Genomic DNA, 16,044 nt, shown 5'->3' on the forward strand with positions numbered 1-16,044 from the left:
AGTAAAATAGAAATACTGAATAGGTATTGATATGAGCTGAGAAATTATAAATGCCACGAGGGCAAGGAAACTAAGTGGCAGAAGAGAAAATGAGGCTTTTTGAGACAGACTGCAGACAGTGGAGAGAAATAAACCCTGCGGAAACTCATAGTTCCCAGAAAAAAAAGGTACTAAGAAAGAACTGTACAGAAGTGAAAAATGATACCAGTGGAGATAAGAAACTTCGGGACAATGTCACTGTAAAGGAGACAGGCTGAAAAATATCAGATAATAAAAAAAGAGGAAATCTGAAAAACAATGAGGAAGCAAGGCTATTGGAGCAATGATGGGGAAAGGGTCTCCTTATCCAGGAATTTATTCATATCTGTCAATTACCAGGGTGCCCTGTGATGAGGGATTGTTCTGCAATGGCAGAGGGAGCTATAGTGCCATCTACTTTGGCTAAGAATGAAAACACTATGGGCATGAAATATTTCCTTCCTGATCATCTTACTTGCATTTCATTTTTGGAAGTTTGTGGTAACAACATCGATGGAAATGTAATTGACATCAGAATGAAGCCAAGTAGAATCAGTTAAAATACAGATCTCTTAAAAAAATAAGTTAACCTACAATAGGCATCTTCTTGAGCAAGGAATAAAAACGGGTCTGTTCCTAGAGTATTATAAGCCATGCAACTGGCCAATAATCTTAGATAATGCTGCAGACAGGTCTTCTCTTCACAGGCAGTTCCTTGGGATCGAGTACAATTTGTTTCCAGTTCGGGGTTTTGGATTGTGAGTTTTCCAGTGAGGTCAAAGTGGGAACTGCAAGGATTTCCACAAATGTATCGCTGTTTCTGAAAGGGAAGCCGTGATGCAGCAGAACATGTACGAGATGGGACACACGGCACGCGGGACACCCCCTGAAACTCTGAGCGTCTTGTACACGAGTTTGACCTGCTGCTAACAGGAATGGTATCTGAAGGTCGAGAAACTTCATCTGTGAAGTAACCGATGGGGCAGAGGACTGGGAGTCTATCAAACTGATATCCACCAGATGATTCAGTTTGCATTACTCGAACGGCGTTTAGTTGCTGTTCGCTATCAAAATTCCAACCAATCTAATGGAAGCCTCTTTCTAGAATGCCTTGTTACTAATTCCTGACGACAAAAAAAAATAAAATTTACTTATGCTTACACAGTCCGACAAAATGCCGCCTTTCTTTTTTATTCCATATATAAGCCATGCAAGATACAAGATATACAGAGGTGCGATTGGTACAAGCTGATCGAAGAATCACCTCATAGCAGAAGTGATGAACACTCCCCCCTCCCACCCCCAGTGTATGGGTTTGATCCTGTTGCTGTTCAAGCCACCGAATCCCTATTTGAAAATGGGGTTTCGGTGTGTTCCACGTTTCTGTTGGCACTCAATTTCCTTATTTGATTATTTTTTCCACATTTCATCACCTTAAATGGGTGTGCACAACACGGGGTCGAGTAAAAGAATATAGTATCCACGTGTTAGATTACTTAATATTCCAGTCAAATTGCAGCGACATAATAATAAATAACGAATCAAATAAGTGCCAATCGATGGATTAAAAAGCCACTTCATTCGATGTTCATAGTCTATGTATTAAGTTTGTTATGCTCCCACCTGCATCCAGTGTTAAATTAAGCCCTTCCACTGAGGTAACTTCACAAAATAGAACTGGATTAAGATAAAGAAAGTGTTAATCGTGAGCCCGCTCAGCGCGGAGTTGTTTAGGACAGAAGCTTTACAAATTGCAGTGCTAAAACATAGACATGGACCGCATTCAACCTCCGCCCCAGTGCAAGCCATCCGCTCTGCGGCGATAACCAGCGGTAAACGCTGCATTAGTTACACCGCTGGGAGAAAAGTACTTCGAATACAACGCAGTAACACTGGCAGTTTGCATTTTGCGCCTGAATTGGATTGCGACCTTTTGTTAATAACACTTGTGTCGCGATGCATATAACGGTTCTCGTTCGGTCCGCCTTGTGCTCAAAAGTGGGTGAATGTGTTGTTTTGCATAACGCAGACTACCCGGTTCTAACCATTCAGAGCAGGGACCGAGAGCCCCTGGAAGTTGCAGCGTGTAAGGTTGATTGGTCTGATGGGCGGATGTTTCCTGGGGCTGCTTACAGAATGTGATGAGGGTGAAGACGCAGTGTGGAGAAGTGACTGACGCACTGGAGACAGGTACCCGAGAACAAGCAGTAGCTCTCGCATTATTCTCCACCAGCGACTCTCACTCTGGAGCTGGGCTTTGGGTTAACCAGCCGCAATATTGCTCACCTCCAGAAACACGGATCACCCATAAACGCGCGCGCACACACAAACACACACGCACACAAACACACACGCACACAGAGAGAGAGAGAGAGAGAGCGAGTCAGCCACACTGAGAGCGGAATGCAGCAAATATCGCAGTGGCTGCCGAGAAGAAATACTGGCTCGCCTTTATAAATTGCCGGGACTGCAAGATTCTTCGCTTCTAATGTGTGTTTGGGATGATGGGCTCCTTTCCTCTTTCTCTTGGTTGCCTTTTTGTCTTCTGCGCTCAACTGGGGATTTCATCCCAAGGTAAGTCTGCCACTGTTTTAAATAAGATTTCGACGTTCCCGTGATTGAAATTACAACGAGAGAGATTAGAATGGAGAGTGGCGTGGGGGGGGGGGGGGGGGGAAGAACTATTAGCTGATTAATTATTTGTATTTACGGGTCGAGGCTTGAAGCGTGGAATTCGTCAGAAAACGCCCTGAGGAGTTGGGAGCGGGAGAGTACGATAACGTTTTGTGCTGTTACTTGAGGATAGAGTCGGTTGGGTAGTTATTTGGATAGAGCGAAGAGTCTGTTAGGTAGAGACTTGCCGATAGATACACGGACTATCTCGCACATCCACTGTCTGCAGCGGCAGCTTGAGGTTAAACGACAATTAACGTTATGCAAAACAATCAAGGCACGTTTGGGTGTTTCATATGCCTTTTACTTATTCAAAGCATTTCGTTCGACTGTAAATTCAGCGGAAATGATGAATTGAAGGCAGATAGGAGAGGGATTAAACGTAAACCAGGAAAAGGGAAGAAGTGGAACCGAGAGGATGGGGGGGGGGGGGGTAGAGTTGAGATGCTGGAATGGGGGAGCGAGTTGGAGAGATAAAGGAAGATAATAAATGAGACAGTGAATGAAAGGTTAAATAGAAAGTAAACAAAAATCGAGGGACTTAAATGATGAACCGCTGGAGAAAAGATATTGAGGACGAATAAATAATCTCCCGTCACTTACTTCAAGTTCCCGCGTAAGAAGGTGGCATTATTTCAGGATGCCGAATCTCATTGATATGCAATAGAATGTATTATTATTAATAATCTTTATTATTAATAATGTATGAATGGTGGAAACCGATGGAGAATGCGGACTGATTTAATAACTGAAGCAACACAGGGTCTTAAAAAACAACAGCGGGTCCAGCTGTTGCGCGCCAGAGCGCTGCGTGTGGAGAGAATAGAATCAGGGAGCTTTCTGTGTTGATAATGTTTCCAGTAAATGTTTGAGGCGGAGAGTCGCGCTTCAGCCCGTGTTAGGGTAAAAAAAAAAATATGTAAACGCTTGTTGATTTCAGCGCAATTCACTGAGTTCCCCGGAAGTGTAACAGCTAGAGAAGGCGACAATGTGGAAATGGCTTGTGCGTTCAGAGGCAGCGGCTCACCGTCCTATTATCTGGAGATCCAGTGGTGGTTCATTCGAGTTCCCTTGGAGCCGGAATACAGCCCAGAAAACAGCCAAATCCAGGTACGGATTAATCGACAGCTCAAAGGGACCGCTGTACTATCGATTATGTAGGGAGGTGCTATCGATTCCATCCGTCGCACCCACGCATCCTTGTACACATACATACCCATAAGCACAGGCACATACAGGCAGTCTATTGCACCATCCCTCAAACTAGTGTACACCCGCTTCCTCTCAAACTAGCACACACCTTCACGCATTCAATCATTTCCATGACACATTCTCACTCTCTCATCGGCAAGCATTTCATTAGACACATCACAGACCCCTGCATTCTCACTCTCTCATCGGCAAGCATTTCATTAGACACATCACAGACCCCTGCATTTTGACTTACCTCCCCCACCCACACCAACACACGACGACACACAAGCATTATCTCTCTCGTACATTACACATCCACATCACACACAATTCACTCAATGCCCTGCCTCATCCACATACACAAACCAGCCCCTTAATTACAATTAGGTGGCCTCACAAAGACATCCATGTACTCCATTATAATCAGCTCACCTGTTAGACACCATCATTGGGTCATTACACATCATTATGTGCCCTCACTCCCACATCCTCTTGCACATTTCAGGATAAGCCCATGACATACAGCCTCAATACATTTTCACTCAGTCTTTCATAACCCCCATATACACACTTCCTCACAGGCCTCCACATACTCTATTATATATCCAACATACTCTGTTTGAATATCCCCTCACACCCCCATGCTCTTGTACATGGGCATTCCAGCATTCCTGTGTATTCTGCTGTACACACTCTCCCTTACACATACTAACACCCCTTCACACTTGATCCATATCCTCTCACGCTATTACACAGGTCCACAAACATTGTCACAGTCTCACACATACCACAATATATCCCAGATACATGCTCACATACCCCTCTAGTACACTCTCACACACCTCACCTATTTGTGCTGCCACGTACCTACGGAAACTACCATAAGCAATCACACCCAGAAATCAACTCTTTACATGCTCTCACTCACACACACCCTCATACACACTGACACTTCCATTCTCTGATAAACACACTCTCTCGTGTATTCTCAGTGTTCCATGTCTCAGCTCTGCACAATTCCAATTCCAATTTCTCTGCACACTCACACCCCTTCATGCATTCCCATCCAACACCAGTTCCCTCGCACTCCCCCTCACAGCCTCAGGAATGCTCCCCGTCATTCATTTTCTTACATCTGCACACACCTTGACACATGTTCACACATAAACCTTATAAGACGTAAGGTAAAGATTTTTACTCATGTCAAGGATGTAAGAAATAAAGTCAATCCAATTCAATATTCTCAGTCTTTTTACACAATTCTTTGCACCCATTCACACACATTCATGAAGCTTCCCTCTTTTGCACACTTTCCCACATCCTTACGTGCCCTTATTCTGCTTTATAAAATTGTGTATACCTCACTCATGCCCTGTACAGCCCCTCACCCTCATGTTCACTCTCTACTTTGTCCTCCCTACTCTCATCATCATAAAACACCCTCGTTCTCTGCCCACACTCTCATACACATCCTCACGTCCCCTCCTTCACCTTCTCATTCTTTCATACACTGTGACACTCACATACTCTCTCACAGAAAGCCTCGCACATCCTCACATAACTACATAGTCTCTTACATCCTCAAACCCTCACACACTCACTCACACTCCTACACACCTTCTCTCACACATTACCCCTTACAACCCTTAATACATCCTCGCACATTCTCTCATACATCCTCATATTCATGAACTTCCTCATGATTTCATATGTCACGCACAGAAACTTCCTCACACTCACACACCCTCTCTTTTCACACTCACACCCTCTCTTTTCACACTCACACATCTTCTCTCCATCTCACTCACACACCCTCTCTCCTTCACACTCACCTTCTCTCCCTCACACTCACACACCCTCTCTTTTCACAATCACACACCCTATCTCCCTCACACTCACACACCCTCTCTCCCTCACACTCACACACCCTCTCTTTTCACACTCACACACCCTCTCTCCCTCACACTCACACACCCTCTCTCCCTCACACTCACACACCCTCTCTCCTTCACACTCACACACCTCTTTTCAGTCACACACCCTCTCTCCCTCACACTCACACACCCTCTCTCCTTCACACTCACACACCTTCTCTTTTCAGTCACACACCCTCTCTCCTTCACACTCACACACCCTCTCTCCCTCACACACCCTCTCTTTTCACACTCACACACCCTCTCTCCCTCACACACCCTCTCTTTTCACACTCACACACCCTCTCTCCTTCACACTCACACACCCTCTCTCCCTCACACACCCTCTCTTTTCACACTCACACACCCTCTCTCCTTCACACTCACACACACTATCTCCCTTACAGTCACACACCCTCTCTCCTTCACACTCACACACACTATCTCCCTTACAGTCACACACCCTCTCTCCCTCACACTCACACACCCTCTCTTTTCACACTCACACACCCTCCCTCCTTCACACTCACAAACCCTATCTCCCTCACACTCACACACCCTCTCTCCCTCACACTCACACACCCTCTATTTTCACACTCGCACACCCTCTCTTCACACTCACACACCCTCTCCTTCACATTCACACACCTTTTCACACTCACACACCCTCTATTTTCACACTCACACACCCTCCCTCCTTCACACTCACAAACCCTATCCTTCACATTCACACACCTCTTTTCACACACACACCCTCTCTTTGCACACTCACACATCTTCTCTCCATCTCACTCACACGCCCTCTCTCCCTCACATTAACTTTCTCTCACTCACACTCCCTCACTCTATTACACTCACACACTCTCTCACTCACACACTCCCTCACATTCATTCTCTCACAATACCTCACTCCCTCACACTCACACAGTACCTCTCCTCACGCACACATGCACTATTCTTCACATTCAGTTTCTCTTACTCACACTTGCTCTCTCCCTCACACTCACAAATCCACAGTCCTTCACATTTACACACCCTCTCCCTTACACACACTCATTCTCTCCCTCACACACTCCCTCTCACTCATACACCCACTCTCTCTCTCACTCACACATCCCTCCCTCTTCACACTCACACTCTCCCTCACACTCACACGCCATCACATACATCCTCATTCTTCCTCATACTCTCTCACTTTCTCACACACATAAAGCCTCAGTCACTCACTCCTTCACACATCCTCACACTCTCTCATGCATCCTCAGACTCACACACCTCCACACTACTTCACATTTTAATACTTCATTATCAGAAAGGTGCTCATGTAATAAACATATGCAGATGCTGATATTCCCTCATATCTTCCTTTCTTCCTCCTTGACACGCTCCATCACTCTCTTCCTCATTTACCCTGTCACTCACACATTCCTTTATACATCCTCAGACTCACCTCATAGGATCCCTCATGCCTCCTCATACTCTTTTCATAACCCTCACACACCATTGCATTCCATCATCTATCTCCTTACACTGCGTTTCACCAATTGCATTGTTCCTTCACAGAATTTTCCTGCTTCTATTATTTTACCATTTTTCGCCCAATACTTCGATGAATTGACCGATTTATTTAATGCTGCGCAATGATTCCGTGGAGTTAGCTGGATTTGGAGAGCATTTATGTACTCAGCGCCGTCTCCTCTCCGTCATCCTTCGATGCAAATCAAACGCTCTGCAGTAAGGCGAGCGCTTGGAGGAAGGCACAGGCAGAATGAAAACATGCTTGGGTATAGATCAGAACTTGTAGCCTACACTCCGTGGTTGGTTGATGTTTTTCGATTAGACTCTTTAAATGATGAATGTAACAAAAACCCTGAGATGTAATGAGAGTAACACTGTAATTTACACGGTTTATGCGCGCTGCGCTGTTTACTTTGAGAATCTAATGGTTAATAACTGGGGATTGCTTTCATTCACTGGGTACAAACTGGACCCCATGTTTGTATTTTGGCACCTCGTTTCCAACTTGGAGATCTTGTCCGTTTCACCAACCTGTTCGAGATGGTAAATGGTGACTTTAATTAAAGGGGCATGCGATAGGCAAGAGATGGGATCCATACCAGGGGATTAGGATCAATATCCGCGAAATTATGAAATGCGGGTAGCAATGGCACATGTAAGGGGAAGAGGCGAATCCATCCCATGATTTGTATGAGGTGCAGACGATTTAAGGGGTGCTTGCAACATACGGCGCAAACTCCGACACAGGCTGGGAATACTGACACCGCTCGCATCTCATTATTTCAAAAGTGAAGGAAGCGCAGTACTTGGTCAGGGCTGGACGTTTATTACTCCATGAGTAATGGAGAAACAGCTCTAAATATTTATACACAGAAACTTCCCAAGCAGTTCGCAGGAATACGTCAGCCATCATATATGGATGTACTCCCCCCTGGGTACTTTATGGTACTTTAATTATGCCCAATATAATGTCGGAATAGTAAACAAGAGTTAGAATAATAAAAATAAACATAGTGGTTCAGTCACAGCCACGGAGATTTTCTACTGTGTGTATCGGGCGTCGAATCTCAAGTGAAAATCTCTAGTTTGTCGCTATCCTCGACATTGATAGTTTGATCTGGGTGATGCCTTTATCTCATGATGTGTTCCAACCGTTTTCTCTTTCACGCAGTTGGACACTTTGCCGCAAAGCGAAATGATCAACGACGAGACGAAAATAAGTGTGAGTAAAGGCCTCGATAAAGGGAGAGGCGGGGCAGTCGCGCTCTGTTAAAGCAGAGGTGTAAGGGTGTGGCTGGGGATTTAGTGAATTTCCTGCGTCCGTTCCGCTTCCGTCACAATCAATTTCTGAGGTACATTCAACTGTAGGGGACAATTTGGGAATGAACTGTGCTTCATTTTCTCGGAGGTGTTTAGAAAAGCAGGAGGCAGAGTGCAAAACAACGCCTTCTAGGGGAAACATGGGTAGATACAGGGTACTTGCAGAACTGATCACACTGCTTTTTTGTGAGCGTTTCAACACGACTCGACAAAACTAAGTGAAGCTGGCATTTTTATGAAAACAAAGAAATTTAGTAAGAGGCATAAATTTAAGCTCGAGTCGTTCTTTTAATGTACTGTATTTGGAACAATGGTTAATGTTTCTAATTGACAGTCTCATTCACTGATGGAAAATTCATTAACGCATTGTACAATGAAACATACTACATAGAGATTTACTATAAATTCCCATTCCAACCATTTTCTTAATTATTATTTAGTCGGCGGCATTGTGTCCTTGAATCCAATCTGAATCTCAAGATAGCCAGTGGCCAGAGTACCCCAAACGGGAGTTATTAACAAGTTCGAAAAGATTCCACACTACCCCCTTCCTTTCATGTTTTGTGCCTTTACTCAGTTTGATCTAACACATGTCATCTGACATCAGGACTAATGCGCGACCGTTCCCACTGTTCAATGCGAGTGCTGCCATCTTGTTTGTAGTTCCCCCAGCAGAGGCCTCATTGGCTCTACTCTTCCCAGCATTGACTCACGCACCTCCAACACCTTAAACTCTTCCCGATGAAGCCGTAGATGAATTCGTGCCTTCAACACTTCGGAAGGGGTGATGCGGCCTGACAGTTGGAAAAGCCTTGATCATTTGTTCGCGGTGTGCTTCCACAGAGCTCGACATGCTGGGGGGTGGGGGTGGAATAGTTTCTGCAGGGAGCGCCAGCACTTTGAAGAAATCCGCCTATGCCAATGCTCTTGTGGGTCTTTGATGATGTTACTTTGGTGTCGCGGGGATACTGAAGATGGATGGTAGTGCGATGAAAACACTGGTCTGGTGATAATGGTCCATTTATCTGGTATTTATCTCATCCCTCCTCCTCCTCCTACCCCCACTTTTGTAGACAGTGAAAGTGATGGGCAGTGACATCTCCCATAAACTTCAGATCTCCAAAGTGCGGAAGGATGACGAAGGGCTCTACGAGTGCCGGGTGACCGACGCCAACAATGGAGAGCTACACGAGTACAAGGCTCGGGGCCGACTCTACGTGAACACGAGCTATGCCCGGGCCCTACAGGCTCTCGAACCTCCGCCGTTGTCCCTGCACGACGGCAAAGGTTTGCGTAGTCCCCCGGCTGCGGCAGGCCTTCCCAGCGAGCGTCCGGGCCGCCGTTCCCAGAGCAGCAGAGACACGAATGAAGGGCAGGCGGGCGCAACGTCAAGGCCGGCAGCCACAAACCTCAGGCAGAGCGCCACATCCACATCAGGTAGGCAAGGCACGGCCTTCGACAGCAGCAGGCAGGGCTCGCTTTCTCGACCGGCTTCTGTCCTCGCTGATGTAAAAAACATGAAATTTTATTGCTTACTTGCCCGCCTATCAGCGAGTTGATGGTTACATCACGTATTCATTATTAACTGCAGAAGCATCGTCACTCCATATAGGGGGCCCTTTATAAGAGTTACAGGCCATTCCAAAGTGCATCCTGGCCAATCATTGCTTTAGATATCAGTCATTGGCAATGCATCAGTTAAATCTGTGCTTAGCAATAACCAGAAGAGGCCCTATGTTGTGAATGGCCTGTTATTTCAATTGTTGTTATTGTTAACGCAGTTCAAGGGAAAGATGTTGGTCAGTCTGTATTTGATTCCTGGAGGGTATGTAAGCCGAAAATGGTGCCGTGCGATGGTTACTGTGCCCACACAGTGACATTGCAGCGGCCAGAATCTAGGAAAGTATGCAGGAAATATTCTTTGAAATGGTTTTTGGTATAAGGGATCTAGTTGCAAAGCTAGACCAGAAAGATCGGGTTGTGCTCATTAGAACAATAGATAAGAAGCGGTTTATAACATCATAATAGACGGAGGAGGTTTCTTCCATTAGTGGATGGTTCAAGGACTGGGAGTAAATGATTTTATATCATGAAGGGGAAATAGACGGATTTGTTTTACGGTGGATCGCTATGATCTGGAATTCACTGTCTGAAGGTATGATGGAAGTGGAGCTTTCAAATGGGGAAGGGGTTGGGGAGAGCAGGAGGAAGAGACCCATTGGATTGCCCTACAATGGGGCGACTTGGAAGTGATGAGCTAAAAGGCCCCCTTCTATGTCACGTTTATTAATAAGAAATATATGCAATGTGCATACGATTCTTTTAAGTATGCTTTTGCAAAAAACATTCTGCTCAAAGTGAACGGCAATGCCAGCACCGGCCACAGGAGCCAACTGTGGCCAAGCGTGCGCAGGGTTCTAAGGAAAATCTGTGGGTTCCATTGAGATTTTGTACGCAATGAGGTCTATTTGTAAGTGCATGCCGTTATTTGGGATTATTTAAAGTATATTGTAAACAGAATAGAGGACCACATGATGCCAGCCCTGTCGGCTCGTGGACTGGGTCACGTGAGCTGCAGTGCTGGGAGGATCTTTGCCTTAACGGGTCACTGAGAGACGAAGTAGGTAAACGTATTGAAGATACCGATCACATCTAGTACTTCGGCATTATTATGTATTTGAACTATCTCCTTTTAATGTGAAGGTTCGATATTCAACTTCTTCCGTCTATGTGTATTATATATTTGGGCGACTTGTGTAAACGTAATACTGATCAGCCGGAATGTTTCTATTCCTCTGTAGTATCGTTATAGCATATCTGTAGCACTGGGTTTTTTTTTTGTATATTGTTACATGCGCTTGGCTAATGTACAAGGAATAGCTTCACAAAGCAGAAAAGAACTGATAAATCGGATTGAGACCCCTAAGGCAAAGTGTTAGCACAGGCTGATTTTTAAATTGCAGCCTTCTGCAATGAGTCCGGGTATTGTTAATGCACAAAGTACACTGTGTTCATTCTGTTTTCTTCTTTCATTAATTAGAGGTTGCTTCTGAGAATCATGCGCCCTTAAGACCATTTGCTGCCCCTTTCCTTTAATCAGGTTCGGGCGAAATGTCATGTTGTTATTTGGAAAACATGGCCAGCCGAGCGATGGGCATTGACAGAAAATGCCAGCGTTAATTTGAAATACATGTGTTGAATGTATAAGCGTTTCTAAGAAATATCGGAAACAAAATCTTCCAGGATGAGCGAATATTTTAACTTCTTCCGCAGGGACGACGATCGTAGCTGCAAGCGATGGACTAGGTGTCCTGCTTCTATTTTGTGGCTTTGTGAAGGATGCTTTGCTATAGTCTTAGTGCTGACTTTTCCACTATCACTTTCTCTTAAAGCAAAGAGCGAATGGATGGTAAAAATCCACGGACTGGACTGCACAATCGACTTTAAACCCTTCTGCACCTAATGCACTGTCATTCTCTAGAAACGAGAGCCCCCTAGAGAAGAGCAAAGCAGAGAAATAAAGCACCACACGACGGCATTGCTCAGGAGATTTACAGCAAATGGATTTGATAGCGATAATGAACAACGCATGGGGCAATCCGTGTGCAAGATTTCAAGTGTAGGGGCGTCCCCTGACGCAATTACGCACTGGGAGAACTCCGGTACAATTAAATCTATCAACTAACGAATCGCCACGGTGCGAGGCAACTCAACGTACGTTCAAGGTTTTAACTGCACCCTCCATCTTATTCGACCTTCGATGATTTAAGAAGTCTTTAATCCATCCTAAGTTTTCACTGTAAATGTGTGCAGGATTCTCATCGCAATAGAGACACCTTCTGGACAGTGCGACCACGCTCAGCATCTGGATATCGCATTCCCTTCCTGTACTAGTTTGATATAACTATCCATTGGAATCTCCTGTATGTGCAGAAGCGACCTAACGCAGATAATTTGCTGCTTCTCAGTGTGCTGTCATTACTATCCTTCCCCACAGAGGGCCCGAAGCTCTCCTTGTCATTCCGATGCAGTTGTAACGCCAGTAGTACTTTATTTTTACAACTGGTTAAATCTAATTTTAATAATGCGACACTGTGTGATCCGTTATTTTTTCACTTCTATTAACATAATCAATCAGAGCTCTGGACAATCTCCCGTTACCGAAATGCAAGTTGTGTATCTAAAACAATTTTCGTACGGTCTGTGAGTGAACGACACACAAACAGAAGCTTATGGTATATTGTGAGTGTTTTATTTTTTAAAAAATGAAAATGAGAAAATAATTGAGAATTATAAATCGCGTTGACGTTGACTGGGTTATGTTTAATTTCTCTGTAATAAAATGTCATCTTTGTGTAACCCGCCCTCGCCTAATCCCAACACGGTGAAAATTAGACTGCAGAGATGCCAACCGAATATATTATGTAGAGACTAAATCACTTGAAATTAAACAAAAAATCAAGGACGATGTTCTATTATTTTTCATTTCATTTGTCTTTGTTTCCATTCGCAAAGAGAAACTCCTGGTGGGTTTAAACATCAAAATTAAACGTGCAAGTTTTAAGTCCCGTCCCCAGTCGCCTGTGTTAATATGATCACCTCACCGTTTTTTTTACGTTGTGGAAGAGGTTATGATGAAGTTGGCGACGGATCATAGGTGTCTCAAAGTAATTTGTTTCTCAACCGTGTACCGTTTAGGGAATATCTTCAATGCAGCTAGGAATTCTCAAAACGGGAGCCGAGCGACATACAAAAGGTGAGGATTGAATGAGTGAGTCACAGCAACGTGTATACGGTTTCTGGCCTAAAGGGTGTCTGTCTGCATTGTGGGCGGTTGCTGAGGGAATGCTGCACTGTCAGGGGTAGTATCACCATTCGGAAGAGACTTAAATCAAGGCCTCTTTCGCAGGCGGAGTTAAAAGATACAAATGAACAATTTCAGAAGAGTTAACGGAATGCTCCTAGATGAATATAACTAAAACAGATTTTCCGATTATTAATACTTTATCTGCCGGGATTTCACTGTGCATAAATTGGGCCCCTTCTTTAAGGAACAACATTGACGGTCCACCCTAAAATTTTAACTGCCTACAAAGTAGGTGAGGATTGAAGGTCCCTTTATATATGGAAGCATTATTCTTAAGACAGCCCAAAACAACACAAATGGATGTTACTAAATTGGGATGGTTCTTTGAAGAATTATCCGATGGCCCCTCTATCTTTCAAGATAAAATATGTGGTCACCCAATTTGAAATCAAATCAGCACTATCTTTATGAAAGTGAAAATGGCAGATTGTTTTCTTCATGTGATAATTAACCTGATGCTAGCAAACAGATACTCACTGTATCTTGTATGGTACAGTTATCTGAAGCTCTCAGAAAACTTCATGAAGACAGCACTCCATTAATTGGTTTGATCTCTGACTTTTGGGTATGAATAATCAATTTAAGCAGATGAGTGATTTTTCAGAAGTGCTGAAAAATCAAGATGGTCTACAGTCAGCCGTTTTCCAGAACCTTTGAGTAATGTCTGCAGCTGGAATTGGTTCAACATTTCCAAAAGTACAAGAAAAAGATAAAGCAGCAGGGTAACAAGGTAATGCACTAAATGAAATGCATCTGCTTGAAAATATACAAGATCTGAATGCAATGCTGATAGCAGAGCTGATATTTCCAATCGCCCAGCTCATTGCACAATTGAAGTTTGTTTCTGTCCTCATTTATTCTGTATTCCTCTAATGCCGATGGAATGGAGTTGTGTTAAGCTTAAGAGGGATAAACTTCTCACCACTCACCCAAGAATTCTCATGAGCCTGTCACATCAAACAAAAGAGCCAGAGCTTTATCCATTTTGCAATTGGTCCCACCATTTGTATGGTTTCAGGGGAAAAAAAACATTCTTAATATGTTTTAGATATTTTAAGCAGAAGTCATTCAAGCCATTTGGACAAGCTCTCAGTCAATATTTTGAATTATGATGTCACCTGTGGTTCATCTGGTAATAATAATACTGATACAGTTGTTAACTTCCACTATTAAAACTTCTGGGCAGAGCTTTGGTCTGATGCTCTGGGGACTGTTTGAAGTCCTCTCCTTGGATATTGAGGTTTAATCTACCCTTGCAAATGGATGCAAAAGAACCTTTGAGTATTTTGAAAGGTATGTTGAGTTTTCCCTCATGTTCCACTCAAAATGATTGATTAAAATGTAGATTTGGCTGTTGTTAAAGTTTCTGCAAGCATCCTGTGAAGAAATGTGCAGTTGTGTGTTTTATACTGATGACAACACTCCAAAACCACTTCTTTGTTTGCATTTGAAATGCAAATGTGAATGCTGAATATCTCAAATTAAAACTGAAAATAGAACATGTTATGTTTTTATTTAATTGATCTGGGAAAATCTGAAAGGGATGTGGAAGTCACTCCCTGACAATGTTTTTTCATATGCTTCAATATACTTTTACACTGCAAGTTTAATCTTATGAAACATTGCTTGACAACATTCCAGACCTTGGTTGAAATGAAATGAAATGAACTGGTTGAAAAGCTAAATGTGAAACCTAGAATATGAAGTATGATGATCCATTAACCCTGAAGAAATCATAAACTTTATCACATGTTCTCTTATCCCACAGCTTTATCACGCTTTTTCTTCTAAGCAGGTATCCAGTTCCCTTTTGAAAGATGCTATTGATATGAATGTCACCAATATTACAGCAGTGCACTTAATGCACATTTTCTAAACATTAGCAATTTTGAAATAAAAAATGCAGCTGGGATTCAGTGGTAGTTATTAGCATATCTAAGACTAACAGGTGTTTCTAAAATGGTATTTGAAGAAAATCATTTAATACAAAGAAAACGATGTATTTCCCATTTTAATACACTCGACGTAATTCACTTCAAAATCTTAGAATGGCCCTTTGTTTCTTAAAATTTATTATATGGTTTGCGATTCACTTCAGAAACTTTTAAGATTATAGTTGATCGATATTCCTCTTTCCGACAAATCAGGTTCGCCTTTCCATTAGATCGGTGTTGATATGTACCATATACTTGACATAACTATGAGATTGCAAGTAATAAAAAACTACCATTTTCAGTCTTTTTAAATTTTCTGTTGATCGGGCTCTCACTTCAAAAGTTCAAATAGTATTTACTGGATTCCACCACTAGAGGGAATATTGTCCCTGTCTCCGTATAATCCTTACCAAATATCTGTACGTAAGAGATTTAAGCATTTCAACAGGATGATCGCTTAATCGACAGAAATTAATGCGTGCATCGACTATTTGGTCCCAGTCTGCCACTTAATAAGACCATTGCCGACCTTTTACTACAGCAGCACTTCCCTGCACTAACATCATTCAAAGTTCAAAGTAAATTTATTAGCGAAGTACTAAATGTC

General features: G+C 43.3%; 1 protein-coding gene across 2 annotated transcripts; it reads left to right on the top strand.

Moving 5' to 3' along the window:
• The first annotated feature begins 1,839 nt into the window (after positions 1-1,839).
• On the top strand, positions 1,840-13,102 carry vstm2a (V-set and transmembrane domain containing 2A). Of its 2 annotated transcripts, none has more exons than XM_073024177.1 (5): positions 1,840-2,592; positions 3,632-3,801; positions 8,488-8,538; positions 9,710-10,073; positions 12,029-13,102. In XM_073024177.1, exons 1-5 carry the CDS (start codon positions 2,520-2,522, stop codon positions 12,097-12,099), a joined length of 729 nt encoding a protein of 242 aa, XP_072880278.1. In that variant the 5' UTR covers positions 1,840-2,519; the 3' UTR covers positions 12,100-13,102. The 2 variants fall into 2 exon arrangements, with proteins under 2 accessions (XP_072880278.1, XP_072880277.1); XM_073024176.1 differs by having other exon boundaries at positions 1,846-2,592; positions 11,910-13,102.
• Positions 13,103-16,044: the final 2,942 nt, after the last annotated feature.

The sequence above is a fragment of the Hemitrygon akajei genome, chromosome 20 (assembly GCF_048418815.1).
Source record: "Hemitrygon akajei chromosome 20, sHemAka1.3, whole genome shotgun sequence".
NCBI lineage: Eukaryota > Metazoa > Chordata > Chondrichthyes > Myliobatiformes > Dasyatidae > Hemitrygon > Hemitrygon akajei.